Below are 13,232 nucleotides of genomic sequence, written 5' to 3' on the forward strand. Positions count from 1 at the left end.
GCTTCCCAGCTGGTGGGTGTCAGCATCAGGCATCCCAAATCCCATGGCACTGAGGGGGAGCTGTCTTTGCTGAGCAGGATGAAGATGTCTGTCTCAAGCACTAAGGGCTCAGCCTTAGGGGAATTCACTGGAGCAGTTCTTGCCTATCCAAATATATCCCAAAATACATATTTTTAATGATGGAAACAGAAAGGACATTGAAATTGCAACTGCAGCAAACAAATGAATTCACTTTTAATGACTTCCCAGCTCCTTTGGTATTTGCTTTGGCAGAAGCACTGCCAGAAAGCTCCAGGGAAATGAACTGAGGCCCTGTTCACGCAGGGGATGAGTGTTTGTAATGACCCCTATAATGATTCAGTGCCGCAGAGCTCAGCCCAGGGTGGTGGGGTTAAAACAAGCAGGTTTCCATGTTGCTCTCAGCCATCCTGGTACAGTCCAGCCCTGGAAGGCTGGAGATATGAATACAATCCATAGAGGTCCAGTTGAGGCTGAATAAATACCATAAAGTCACTTGAATTTCTCCAAAGGCATCATAAGACCCTGGTAGCTCTGAAGTAGAGCTTAGAAGGAGACACTGCTGCAGAATCATAGAGCCCCAGCCTGATTTGGGATGAAGGGACCTTAAAGCTCTGGTTGGGCCATGCTTAAAGAGCAGGTTGGGCCATGACCACATGGACAATGCCCTTCTTTATGTGCTTTAATGTTTGGTCAGCCTGGAGCTGCTCAGGACCAGATGATCACTGCAGGGCACTTCCAGCTGAAAACCTTACTTTGTTGCTCACAGCAACTAATTCTGCCATTGATTCACCCATCCCACGGCTGGTTCCAGAGGCAGGTGGGATGAGGGATCGTCAGCTTCCATCTCTCATCCAGGTTTGCAATTTTCAGGTCAGTTTTTGCAGCGTCATGATGCTTCATTCTGGCTTTTTAGTATCCAAATGGTCACTCAATCAAGCCTTGAAATGATAAACCTGAAAGCACTCATTCTGCCCTTCTGTAAATGAAGTGTTCAGAAGAGCTCAATACTCCTGAAGAATTAGTTTGGTGCATAGAATATAGGAAAATCCAGTATTTTACCACTTTCCACGGGTTATTTTGCTGTGCACCTCCTCTCTATGCAACAGTTTTCCCTTTTCCTTACAGATTTCCCACTGGTGCTGCTGAGGAACCTGCGTCATCCCGTTTTCCTGCTGGTGGTGTTGGCTCAGGTCAACCTCTCTGCCATGGTCGCTGGGTTAGCCACGTTCATGGGGAAGTTCCTGGAGAGGCAGTTCTCCCTTACAGCATCCTTGGCCAACTTGATAATCGGTGAGTGTTGTTGTCAAGGCTTTTGAGCACCTCTTAGAGCATAAGCTGGAGATCACTTAGTGCAGAGGAGGCCACGAGGATGCTCAGGGGCTGGAGCAGCTCCTGTATGGAGCCAGGCTGAGAACATTGGGGCTGTTGAGGCTGGAGAAGAGAAGCTGCGTGGAGACCTCAGAGCAGCTTCCAGTGTCTGAAGGGGGCTGCAAGGATGCTGGAGAGGGGCTCTTCATCAGGGACTGCAGTGATAGGACAAGGGGTGATGGGTTCAGACTGAAACAGGGGAAGTTCAGGTTGGAGATAAGGCAGAAGCTGTTCCCTGGGAGGGTGCTGAGGCGCTGGCACAGGGTGCCCAGAGAAGCTGTGGCTGCCCCATCCCTGGCAGTGCTCAAGGCCAGGTTGGACACAGGGGCTTGGAGCAGCTGCTCCAGTGGAAGGGGTCCCTGCCTGTGGCAGGGGTTGGGGATGGATGGGCTTTAAGCTCCCTTCAACCCAAACCATTCCATGATTCCTAAGAAGGAACATTTCCTGCGGAGCCGAGACAGAGGTGACACAAGGTCCTTGCCCATAGTTTCTCATCTGCTATCTACTTCCCTTCCTTTACACTTCTTGCTAGAAGAAAACCTTTTAAGACCTGGATAGATGTTTGTTATCTCAAGCTCTTCCGTATAATCAAGGAAAGGAAACCAACTCATTGCTCCAACAGAGCAAAGAAACAACGGATATGAACTGTGTGTGTTGCTGTACGGGGGATACTTTACATCAATCATTGGGTTAAGGCTCTTTAAATAGTCTCTAGTAAATAAAATGAAAGCCTGCAGAAATGTAGGAATGCATTTGAAGGCACTTTGGAGGAAGAGGCCAGCCAGGCTCTGATGGTTCCTGAGCCCTTCAGCTTGTTTTCTATGGTCAGACTCATTGCCTGTAGTTGTTGATCTACTTGTGTGCGTTGGTGTTGTTAGGAAGGAAAAGAGTAAGCGCTGAGCAGGATATGTGCTCATGAGATTAGCCTGCTTTTGCTTGCATTGTAATAGCCAGAATATCCTGTCCGAGGCTGAGGTCTCCCTCTGTGATCTTCTCATGGCAATAAAGTACAAAGAAGAGCACTCTCCTCTTGTAAAACCAGGTGGGGAGTTCAGAGGTGCAGACGGGGAAGTATTTTAAATACACTTGAGCACAAACAGCAGGAATCCTCATAAGAAAGAGTTTTCTGAAGTCCATAGCAAATAAAGCAGAGGAAAAGGAGCGGAGCAGAATGGCAAAGCCCAAGCTAAATACAGGCAGAAAGGCAGCAGCAGTGGTGTCCTGCACCAATGTGCCCTGCTGAGCTCTTCCCACGCTTGATTTACCCACCCTGTTAAAGGGTAAGAAACCAGTTTCTTGGGTGAATTGATCTAGTTTTTGTTCCCAGATACTTGTTTTGCCTTCTTCTGTTAGATCAAACAGCCCTATGCAGTTGGAAACCCCTCCTCGTGTGGGTATCTATTGCCTGAAAGCAACCTCCCCATTGATTCTCTGTTGAACTAAACAGGTTGTGCTTTGATACCCCTTTATAAAGGTGGGGTTTGTAGGATGCCAAGTGTGTGATGGAAACCTTCACAGTTTTACACTGATGACAACTGAAGTGTGCAGATGGCTGCGTTACACAGAGATTTAGTGTCTTCTCTGGGTTCACTTGATGTTTTATCCTTGTCTACACTGAAAAATCCCATTTGCTGGGTGGAGCACAGGTTTTGACTGGTCCCTACATCTTCCACACATGGATACATAAGGCAGCCAGTCTGCTGTGGAATCCTGCTGGTTTAGCATCTTAGCATCATCCCACCGGTCCTTGCAAAAGCCTTGGTACCCATCAGAGCACAGATGCTACAAACCAGGAGCCCAACAGCAAACCCTCTGGGCCCTTGTTATAACAAAGGGACTGATATGGATCAGAGGATGGAGAACAGGGTTCAGGACCTGTCTTTCCCCAGGTGCTGTGAACATCCCCGGGGCCATGGTTGGGATCGTGGTCGGTGGTGCCATCCTGAAGCGGTTCCAGATGTCCTTGAGGCAATGCAGTGCTATGTGTGTCCTCGGCATGTTCCTCTGCCTGATCGTGGCCTTCCCCCTCCTCTTCCTCGGCTGCCCCACGCAGAAGGTCATGGGTGTTACCTACAGTGAGAGGTACTGACAGGGGGGGAATGGGGGTGTCATTCCCAGGGGTGTGGGTACACCCCAATTCCCGTCTGTACTGATTGGGGTGGAGGTGGGAGTTAAGCAGAATACCCAGAAATGGGCTTATTCCCTAATGAGAAACAGTGAATGGTGGTAAAACAAGGCTAGAGATCAATGCTGTTGTGAATAAACACTGATATCATTGCATCCTTACTCCTTTCATCTTCACACACTGGTTGTGAAACCCAAAGTGAACATTATTGGCACAAACAGCCCAAGATTAAAGACTCATCTTGGAAAGTGCAGCACTTACTCAGAGGAGAAGAGTTTGGGCAGGGGCCAGCCCTGGGATCACACCTTCAAAGCTGGGGCTGCTTCCCTGCACAGCTAAACATGGGCAGGACCTTCCTGGTCCAGAGCATCTCATGTTCAGCATGCTGTGGTCTTGGTGGAAGCTGGTCTGAGCCCTCAGTGGGAAGCTCACTACCTCTGTGGTGTTGCAAATACCCCGAGAACCCGGATTTGGGGCTAAATGTGAAGGAAGTGGGTGATTTTCTGCACTGTTTGTGGTCAGGATGATTTGTACGGGCAAAGGTTTGGGGGGTTGTAGTGGAATTTCTGTGGGTCCTCACATTCAGGCCAAGGGGAATGGCTTGAACCTGCCCAAGAGAGGGGAGACTGAGCTGAGCTCTGAGGCAGAAGCTGTTCCCTGGGAGGGTGCTGAGGCGCTGGCACAGGGTGCCCAGAGAAGCTGTGGCTGCCCCATCCCTGGCAGTGCTCAAGGCCAGGTTGGACACAGGGGCTTGGAGCAGCTGCTCCAGTGGAAGGGGTCCCTGCCCATGGCTTTAGATGAGCTTTAATCTCCCTTCATCCCAACCCATTCCATGATTCTGTGACATGGGGAAGGTTTTGCTGAGCAATGAAATGTGTCTGTGCTAATCCAAATATACCTGCAGTATTTTCAGTATATTGGTGATGCTCAATACCTTGCATTAATATTTTCCTCCTGCTGTAGCTCTGAATTTGGATACCACACCTTGGAGTGCAACCTCCAGTGCAACTGCCCTGAGAAAGCCTATAACCCCATCTGTGGCTCCAATGCTATCGAATACATCTCACCCTGTTCTGCTGGCTGCAGGGGTGTGAATGTCGATGCAGAAAACAACTCAGTCCTGGTAAGTCATTCATCCACTGCATTCCTGTCCTGGCATGGGATGGATAATGAGGGATGACCTGTGCAGTGCTCAGGTCTGGTGGCTGGGATTTCTGATGTTAGTGTTGGACAAGCTCTACATGACCCTGTGGGATGGGCAGGAGAAGGTTGGGAACATCCCAGGAAAAGCCTGGTGTCTGTTAGCACTCTCCAGCATAACACAGTCCTTGGCCAAGGTATCCAACCTTTTGGGATGCCAGTGTCCTTCCCCATCAGCTGCTCTGTCATTGGGTCTGGTTTAGCTCCACAGACCCCAGCTTCAATATCGCCCTGCTACCCAGCAGGTTGAATGGATTTCATTCATGGAAGATGGAAAAAACATGCAAAGATGCATGGAAGATGCAAGTACCATGCAAAGATGTATGGAAGATGCAAGTACCATGCAAAGATGTATGGAAGATGCAAGTACCATGCAAAGATGCATGGAAGATGCAAGTACCATGCAAAGACCTTCTGCTTTCCTCTTACCCCTAAATGCTCATCAACAAGGATGAGCTTTAAGGTCCCTTCCAACACAGACCAGTCTGTGATTCTATGATCTAGTTCCACCCCCTGCCATGAGCAGGGACACCTTCAACTGGAAGCTGAAAGCACTCAACTGGTACCTACAGTTGCAGAAGCAGCCAGGTTGTCTCCATCATAACTTGTTTTGGCTGTGTTACATCTATTGATGAAGAGAGAGGAGGCAGCTCATGCTTCTAGGGCCCTGGAGAGCAGCTCTGTGTGCTCTGAGCCAGCTGATGGGGAGACCATTGCCCCAGTACCCACAGCACTGGTATTTAGCCAGTGAATGCTGTGGGAGGGCCTTGGTAAAGCAATGTTATTCCACCTTTGAGCCTGCGGATTTGCAGGTTACAGAGTCATGATCCAGCTGCAATGTGCATCCTCCCTGTAAATACCGGATTCCAAACCATGTGTCTGCACAAGAGGATGATGTAGTGGGAAAATCCTGCTGTGGGAGCTGGAGAAATGGGGCTTGCTCTTGGCTTTGCTTTGATTTGCAGACCTGGAAGTGCTATTGTCCTGCTCTGTGATGCTCTCCCTGCCTGTCACCCAAACCCCAATGGGGCTGAGTATTCACAGTGCCACTTGTCAGCTGAGTCCCCAGGCAATACAGTTCAACACATAAATAGGCAGGAAGGCTTTGCCAATTCAAATACCTATCTGAAACACATTAGCAATCCATACTGGGTGAGTAGTTTCCCGCTGGGCTCTTGGCACAGGATGTAATGGCAGCAAGGGACTGTCTGGGCACTTTTTAGTAGCATTTTGTTAATGAACAACACTTCATTCTAATAACCATTATGTTTTGTGCCAGGGCTTAGTCCCAGATGTACTTTTCTGCATCCCTGTGCCTGTGTTTAGAACAGCAGAGCTTGTTCAACTGCTTCTTCCTTCCCAAAGATGCCTCCAGCCCTTTGACATCCTGAACTCCTGAGTGGGACCCATTCCTGCATTCGTAATATGTATAATTACGTGGAGCCAGATGCTACAGCAAAACTGGGCTCCCTGGATGGTGCCATCAAATACTTGGCAAAGCCAACATTAACTCTTCCTTTAGCACTGAGATACTTTGCTGGATCTTCTTGCCACCTATAGAATCATCTTAGAGTCATAGGATGCTCTGGGTTGAAGGGACCTTAAAGCTCCTCCATTCCCAACCCCTGCCATGGGCAGGGACTCCTTCCACTGGAGCAGCTGCTCCAAGCCCCTCTGTCCAAGGTTCAAGCCATTCCCCTTGGCCTGGCCCTCCAGGCCCTTGTCCCAAGCCCCTCTCCAGGCTTGGAGCCTCCAGCCAACACAAAGCTGTCTTGGAGTCCCTTTAATTCCTGTCTCTGGCTCTTTGCAAGGTGCTGGTTGCACAGATCAAATGAGTTTTAATTTATCTAATTGCATTGCTGTGAACTGCGTTGGCCCAAATTCATCTCAGCTATCGCAAGCACTCATCTGTGCTGGGTCCCCTGGAGACCCTCTGTGTCCATGACGGCAGAAGGAGACTGGATGATGGGTTTGGTTTAGTTCATTTCAGATGGCTGAAGAAGATAAATCCCTTCATTTAGATTGCAAATCCTCTTTCCTCAAGGTGGGAGGAGGGATTTTGTCCCCTTCCATCCCAAATCCCCCCCTGTGCTCTCAGCCAAGAGCAGTTCCTTGTGGGTCTCTTCCATGGGCATCAGCCATGCCCCTTCCCCAGGCAGTGATGTGGCACTGGGGACTTAGGAGACCCTGGTCTGCTGCTGCCTCTGGGATCACCCCTCTGCAAACTGCCAGCCTGGTGTGAGTCTGGCTCCCTCCAGCAATGATAAAATCACACCTATTTCATCTAAAGGTCTTTAAAAAGAGGTTTTTTGTTCAAGGAAAAGAGAACTGTGACTGAAATCTGCAGAAAAAGACAAAAATCCCTGTTTTTTGCCCCAGGGCATCCTTCCTTTGCTAATGCTGTGCCAGGGATTTATGATCCCCTCTCAAAGGTGAGATTTTGCATTTTCCCCATGCAAGTGGTTTTCTGATTTAATGCTCCCCTGAGCTGGCTCTGGCTTTGATTGCAGCAGGGCTCTGCATGGAGGGTTTGCAGCAGCAGACAAGGTGGGTACAGGGGATGGAGCCAGGCTGCTCCCCTGGAGATCTCATCCTAAGGATCATAGAATCAACCAGGATGGAAAAGAGCTTCAGGACCATCCAGTCCATCATTGCCCCATGGCCACCCCTGCCCCATGGCACTGAGGGCTGTGAACCCTTGCAGGGCCGGTGCCTGCAGCCCTGCCCTGGGCAGCCTGTTCCAATGCCTGAGCACCCTGTGGGGCAGGAATTGTTCCTCAGCTCCATCTAAACCTGCCCTGGTGCAGCTTGAGGCCGGTTCCTCTTGTCCCATCCCTTGTTCCTTGGGAGCAGAGCCCAGCCCCTCCTGGCTCCATCCTCCTGCAGGCACTTGGAGGAGCCATCAGGTCCCCCCTGAGCCTTCTCTTCTCCATCTGAACCCCCCAGCTCCCTCAGCCCTTCCCCATCACCCTTGGGCTCCAGGCCCTGCTCCAGCTCCATTCCCTTCTCTGGCCCCGCTCCAGCCCCTCAAGGTCTCTTAAATACAGATGTAACACAGGTGGGTAAACTCACATCAGGCTTTAATGTTTTATCAGCTGTGTTTATTTCACACCAAGAGTCCAGATTTATTGGGGATGCCAAAGCATTCATCTGGCAGATGATGACATTGAAATAAACCCATGTCCAAGCATCTGCAGTGTATAACAGATAGGAAACAAGCACAGAAGGATTGCTGCCGGGAGCAGGGAGGCATTGCTGCAGCTCACACCAACAAGGCAGGGATGCTTCTGGGTTGGGAGCACTTCCAGATGCATCTGGAAGCACAGAAAGATGAACCAAGGTACCACTGTAGGTGACACTGGAGGACCCCAACCCCATAGGAGTGAGCAGTGGTTGAGGCAAGGAAACGTATCAGGGTGCTGGGAACATCCCCAAGGGCATCAGCACAGGGATGAAGGTGTCATTGTCCCAGTGTGCTCGGTGCTGCTCAGGGCACCCCTGGAGCATGGGCTCAGGTTGGGTCCTGCTGCACAGCAAAGCTGGGGCCAGGCTGGAGAGGGGCCAGAGAAGGGCCTCAAAGATGGTCCAAGGGCAGCAGTGAGGAAAGGCTGAGAGAGCTGAGACTGTTCAGTGGAGAAGAGAAGGCTCCGGGAGCCCTGAGCCATGTGCCAGGAGGTAAAGGAGGCTGCAGAGGAGATGGAGACTCCCTTTGGACAAGGAGTCCCATGGGAAAGCTGAGGGGTGATGGGCACAAGTTACTGCTGGGAGATTCCCAATGGACACAAGAGGAGAATCATTCCCAATGAGAACAAGGAACCATTGGGATAATCTCCCAGGGCAGTGGTGACTCCCCAGTGTTGAAGATGGGGCTGCCCAGGGTGCTGAGCATCCAGTCTGGGTCATGCTGTGCCTGGAGAGCTTGGAGCAGATGATCCCTGAGGTCCCTTCCACCGGGATTCTATGATTTGAACCAAGGTACCAGGGTGGTACCAGCTTCCCCATCACCCGTGTGTACTCATCCATGTGGCATCCTGGTGGTGCCCTTGGGACACTGTGAGCCTGGGACCTCCTTTCAGGTCCAACAGCACATTGTAGGCTGTAAGTGGGGATGGGAACCTGTGTTTCTTCAATCTACTCAGCCTGCTATTCCCATCCAGCTTTATCATGTGTGTTCCTTCCTCCCCTCAACCCCTCTTTGAAGGCTGATTACTGCTGACCATGCACAGACAACCCTATGGCAGCTGGTGCCTACCCTGGTATCTCCATAGCCATGAGCAGATGAGCATCCTCTGGTTTCTCTCCTCTCTGCAGAACTACACCAACTGCAGCTGCATCTCTGACAATGGGCTCATGGGCTCTGCCAGACCCGGGACCTGCAGCACCGGCTGCTCCCACCTCTTCCTGCCCTTTGTGATCCTGTCCTGCCTGGCAGGGATCCTCGCCAGCACGTCCCACACACCGTCCTTCATGCTCATCCTCAGGTGAGCACCTTGGGTTGGCCATGGTCTGGGTGCAGCTGGAAAAGGCATCAGAAAGTGCTGTTTGGAAGACCAAGAGGTGCTTGAACTGGGGAAGGTTCTCTGCAGCTGAACCAGCCCTATGCTGCACCTCATCCCTGTTCATCCTATTGTTTTACATGGTTTCTGCACGTGTTGGTGCAGGGAATGGGGCTTCCCTGCTCCCATCAGGGCAATGCATGTGGTTGTCCGTCTTCTAGGCTATGCCTGGCTCAGGAGACCTGGCATTGCTGGGCAGGACAGAACCATCAAGCATCTCCAGTGTCAAACGCTGGAGCAGGAGACACCTTCAGGACTTGCTCTTGTAGACCCAATGCTAACAGAGTTCCTGCTTCCCTAAGACTGCAAAGGCTCCTTCAAGGTCTCTTTGGATACTGCTGCTGATCCCTGTAGAGTTAAGTGGGGATTTCAGGCTGCTGGAGGCTGTATCATGGAGCTGTGGTGCTGTGTGGCCAATTGCTCTTGTAGGGAACGTGGTGTTCAGCAGCATGCCAGGCCCCCACAGCCCCACCACCCATCAATGGGGTCATGGGGCTCACATCGCCCTCAGCACCCCTATTCCCTCAGATCCAGCAGCAGATCCTGTTCCTTCTCACCACCATGGCTGGTACCTCAGGAACGAGATGCACCATTAACTCAGCACTGCAGAACTTCAGCACTTTTAAATGCAGCTCTGTGCTCAGTTAAGAAGTTTAATTACTTTCCTTCCTTCTGGTGGATCTCCCTTGGGCACAGCATCCTTTCCCAGTGCAGTGAAGCTATTAGGGCCGCAGTTGCCTATACCCTTGGAAAGGTGGCTATGGGGCAGGCTGGAGCCAACCTCAACACAAGCCACAGGCTGGGATGGGCAGGAGAGGGAGAAGCCATGGATTAGTCTATACACGATATTCCCAAGCACCTTTATGTGGTCAAAGCCCTCCAAAGAGTTGCTTTTTAGGGAAAAGCTGTGGGTAAAACCTGGTTTTAGCCTGACTTATTATTAAATCACATTAAACCACCTTTAATGCCACGAGTGGGGTATATGTACAGCAGGCAGCCAGAGAGGAAAGGGAAGCTGAGTCCCCTGAAGTGATGCTCCATCTCTGGCAGTGTTCAAGGCCACAGGGGTGGAACTGGATGAGCTTTAAGGCTCCTTCCAACTCAAACCATTCCATGATTCTATGATATGTGTTGATCCAGAGGTCCTCTCCCACCCAGTCCTCTCCCATGTGTGACCCCATCAGGAACCACAGCCTGAAACACAGAAAACTGGGGTCCCACCAAAGCACACACTGGGACATCCCAAAGGAAAGCCACTTCCTCAATGGGTAAATCTCCTTTGCAGCTCCAAAAAGCATCCCTTCTATTGCTTGTGTTTGCAGAGCCAGCAGCTAAATTGGGTTTTGTTTGTGATTTGCTCTTTAAACAAGCAGCAAAAATACTCCACTGAGCTCCTCCCTGTCTCTTATGGAGCTCAGCAGGTCTTCCAGGCCAGGAAAAGGCATTTGGCCTTGATGAATGAAGCCTCATCAAGGCACTGATGTAAACGGGAACTGCCTGGGGTCCTGGGTTGGGTTGAAGGATGATTTGAGGGGTGAGATGCCATAAGGCTTCATGCGAGACCAGGGAGGGAAACATCCATCTTTGTGGCACCATTTCCATTCTGTGTTTCAGGAGCATCCAGCCTGAAGACAAATCCTTTGCTGTTGGGATACAGTTCATGCTGCTCAGAGTTTTAGGTAAATGAGAACGTGTGGAAACGTCATCCTGGAGAATCATGGCAGCTCCAGGGGATTCTGCAGCCCCAGGGCTGCAGAACTGATGCTTAATCACAGTTTCAGGCTGAATAAAGCCTGTTCTAAGCCAAGGAAGATGCTGCCTTGCAGGGTGTGGGGGGCTGCACCTGGAGGGGAAGGATTGAGGCATCTCCGTGGGGTACATGTATGTGGTGAAATAAAGAAGGGCAGGGAATAAGTTTAGGTCCAGGCTGGCAGCCCTTGGCTATGTGAGGATACTGCCATGTTTGCCCTCAGCATATCTGAAAACCATGTCTTGTGATCCCACTAGTTAGTTTTCCTATGGTGAAAATCCATGTTCACCTGGAGACCCCCCCTGAACATGCAATGGAGCATATATGTACAGTGCATGAAGGAGGTGAGCATCACTCCTGGGATGAGCAATGGTCCTTTATCAAAGAGCAAAGAAAGAAGGGACCATCTTGCATCTCAGTGGGTCCAAACACACAGCCAGCCCTTGGTGCTCTGTGCAGGACCAGTGCCTTCATGGGCCACCACAAAGACCATCCCCAGCCACTTTATATCCCCTCACATGGGAGAGTAACCAGGGTTGGGTTTGTCGCGGCAGAGTTGCTTCCATAACATCCCAAAGACCCCGTTAACCCTTTCTGCTTCCAGCATGGATGCCAGGACCTGTTCTGTACGGCAGCGCCATTGACACGACCTGCATCCTGTGGGAGAAGAAGTGTGACAGGAAAGCAGCCTGCAGATACTATGACAATAACCTCTTCAGGCAAAGGTAGGGATGTGCATCAGGATAAGGGCTGAGGGTGCAGAGGGAAGCCCAGGGGTAACGTGGCATTAGGCCGCCTCCTATATGGGATAAGTTGCCGCATATGCCATGGTAAGCAAACAGGGAAACTCGTGTCCCCTCTGTCCCATTCTAACTCCCAGGAATGGTTTGGAAAGTCATTGGCACAAGTGAACAGCCTGAAAAGGACCTTGTTAACTTGCTGCTGTGGAGCACAGAGGTCCAGTTCTGGAAGAACTCCCTGCATTGAACTCCAGGCTTGCAGCAGTTGCTGAATGTGCCCAAGGAGCCAGTGTCCATGGAGTGCCTGAGGACACCGGGTATTGATGCTTGATGCTCACAGGAACATGCTTCCTACCCTGATTTATTGTGTTTTCACACCACAGGTACCTTGGTCTCCAGTTTTTCTTTGAGGTTGGTGCCTTCCTGTGCTTTGTGACCGTCTATGTGATCCTCAGGCGGCAGGAAAGGGAAACCAGCAGTGCAGCAGGGACAAAGGCAGACCCAGAGAAGGAGAAGCTGGCAGGGAACTCCATAAAGAGCCCAGAATCCAAAGTGTGACACCAGAAATCCATGTCCTTGGAAATGAAGCCATGTGAATCGTGCTACACTTGAACTGTGAAGGATGGATGGTTGGAGCGGTGGACAATGGGGCTGCTTCCTAATGTCCTGGGTGGGATGTTCTACATCTGTAGTGCCATTGGAGTCTGCCTCCTCCACCTCAATGGTGCAGCTTGCTCCTTTGTGTGGATTAGTCCACACACATTAACCTTTGGACATTAGCCTTCTGGATTTATGTCCTCCAAAGCACTTGCTCCTGCTGATGGTCTTGGTGACACCAGCACTGAGCAATAACCACAGAGCTGAAGGATTCTGTGGGGTTTTTAAATAAATCATTTGTAAGAAATGGTTTTGTACTGGATCCATCCATCTCCATGAGGGATGGGATGTCCTTGTCCCCAAAATGTCACTGTGCTTGTTCCTTTTGCTCTTGCAGTCTTAGATGGTCTCTCTTCCTTGAAGGCTTCATCCCACTGGGGCTGACATTGATGGGGTGTTTGTCACAGGCTGTGGACCTTTGCAAGGACAGACTTGTCTGCTTCACTCTGCTGCTGTGTAGATGTTGCTTTGGAGGTGAGGGGAAGGGATGAGGATGCTGGGGATGGGAGGATGTCAGAATGAGCCACAGGTCCAGCCTGGGAGAGAAACTGCAATACCTGTTCAGTACCTTGTTCAGCCTGGAGAAGGGTCCTGAAGGGGAGAGCTGAGAGCAGCTCCAGTGCCTAAAGGGGCTGCAGGAAAGCTGGAGAGGGGCTTGGGACAAGGGCCTGGAGGGCCAGGCCAAGGGGAATGGCTTGAACCTGCCCAAGAGAGGGGAGACTGAGCTGAGCTCTGAGGCAGAAGCTGTTCCCTGGGAGGGTGCTGAGGCGCTGGCACAGGGTGCCCAGAGAAGCTGTGGCTGCCCCATCCCTGGC

The 13,232-nt window shown here is 51.0% G+C and overlaps 1 protein-coding gene across 1 annotated transcript in view; it reads left to right on the plus strand.

Annotated features, from left to right (window-relative positions):
- The window catches only part of SLCO2B1 (solute carrier organic anion transporter family member 2B1), a 49,756-nt gene extending 37,137 nt beyond the window's left edge, over positions 1-12,619 (plus strand). Inside the window, exons 9-15 of the mRNA XM_034074452.1 lie at positions 1,147-1,311; positions 3,279-3,471; positions 4,478-4,637; positions 9,026-9,195; positions 10,885-10,949; positions 11,625-11,745; positions 12,144-12,619. Coding sequence (XP_033930343.1) covers positions 1,147-1,311; positions 3,279-3,471; positions 4,478-4,637; positions 9,026-9,195; positions 10,885-10,949; positions 11,625-11,745; positions 12,144-12,318 — 1,049 coding nt within the window. The 3' untranslated portion in view covers positions 12,319-12,619. The remainder of the gene's footprint in view (positions 1-1,146; positions 1,312-3,278; positions 3,472-4,477; positions 4,638-9,025; positions 9,196-10,884; positions 10,950-11,624; positions 11,746-12,143) is intronic.
- The last annotated feature ends 613 nt before the right edge of the window (positions 12,620-13,232 follow it).

This window comes from Melopsittacus undulatus, chromosome 2 (assembly GCF_012275295.1).
Source record: "Melopsittacus undulatus isolate bMelUnd1 chromosome 2, bMelUnd1.mat.Z, whole genome shotgun sequence".
Lineage (NCBI taxonomy): Eukaryota > Metazoa > Chordata > Aves > Psittaciformes > Psittaculidae > Melopsittacus > Melopsittacus undulatus.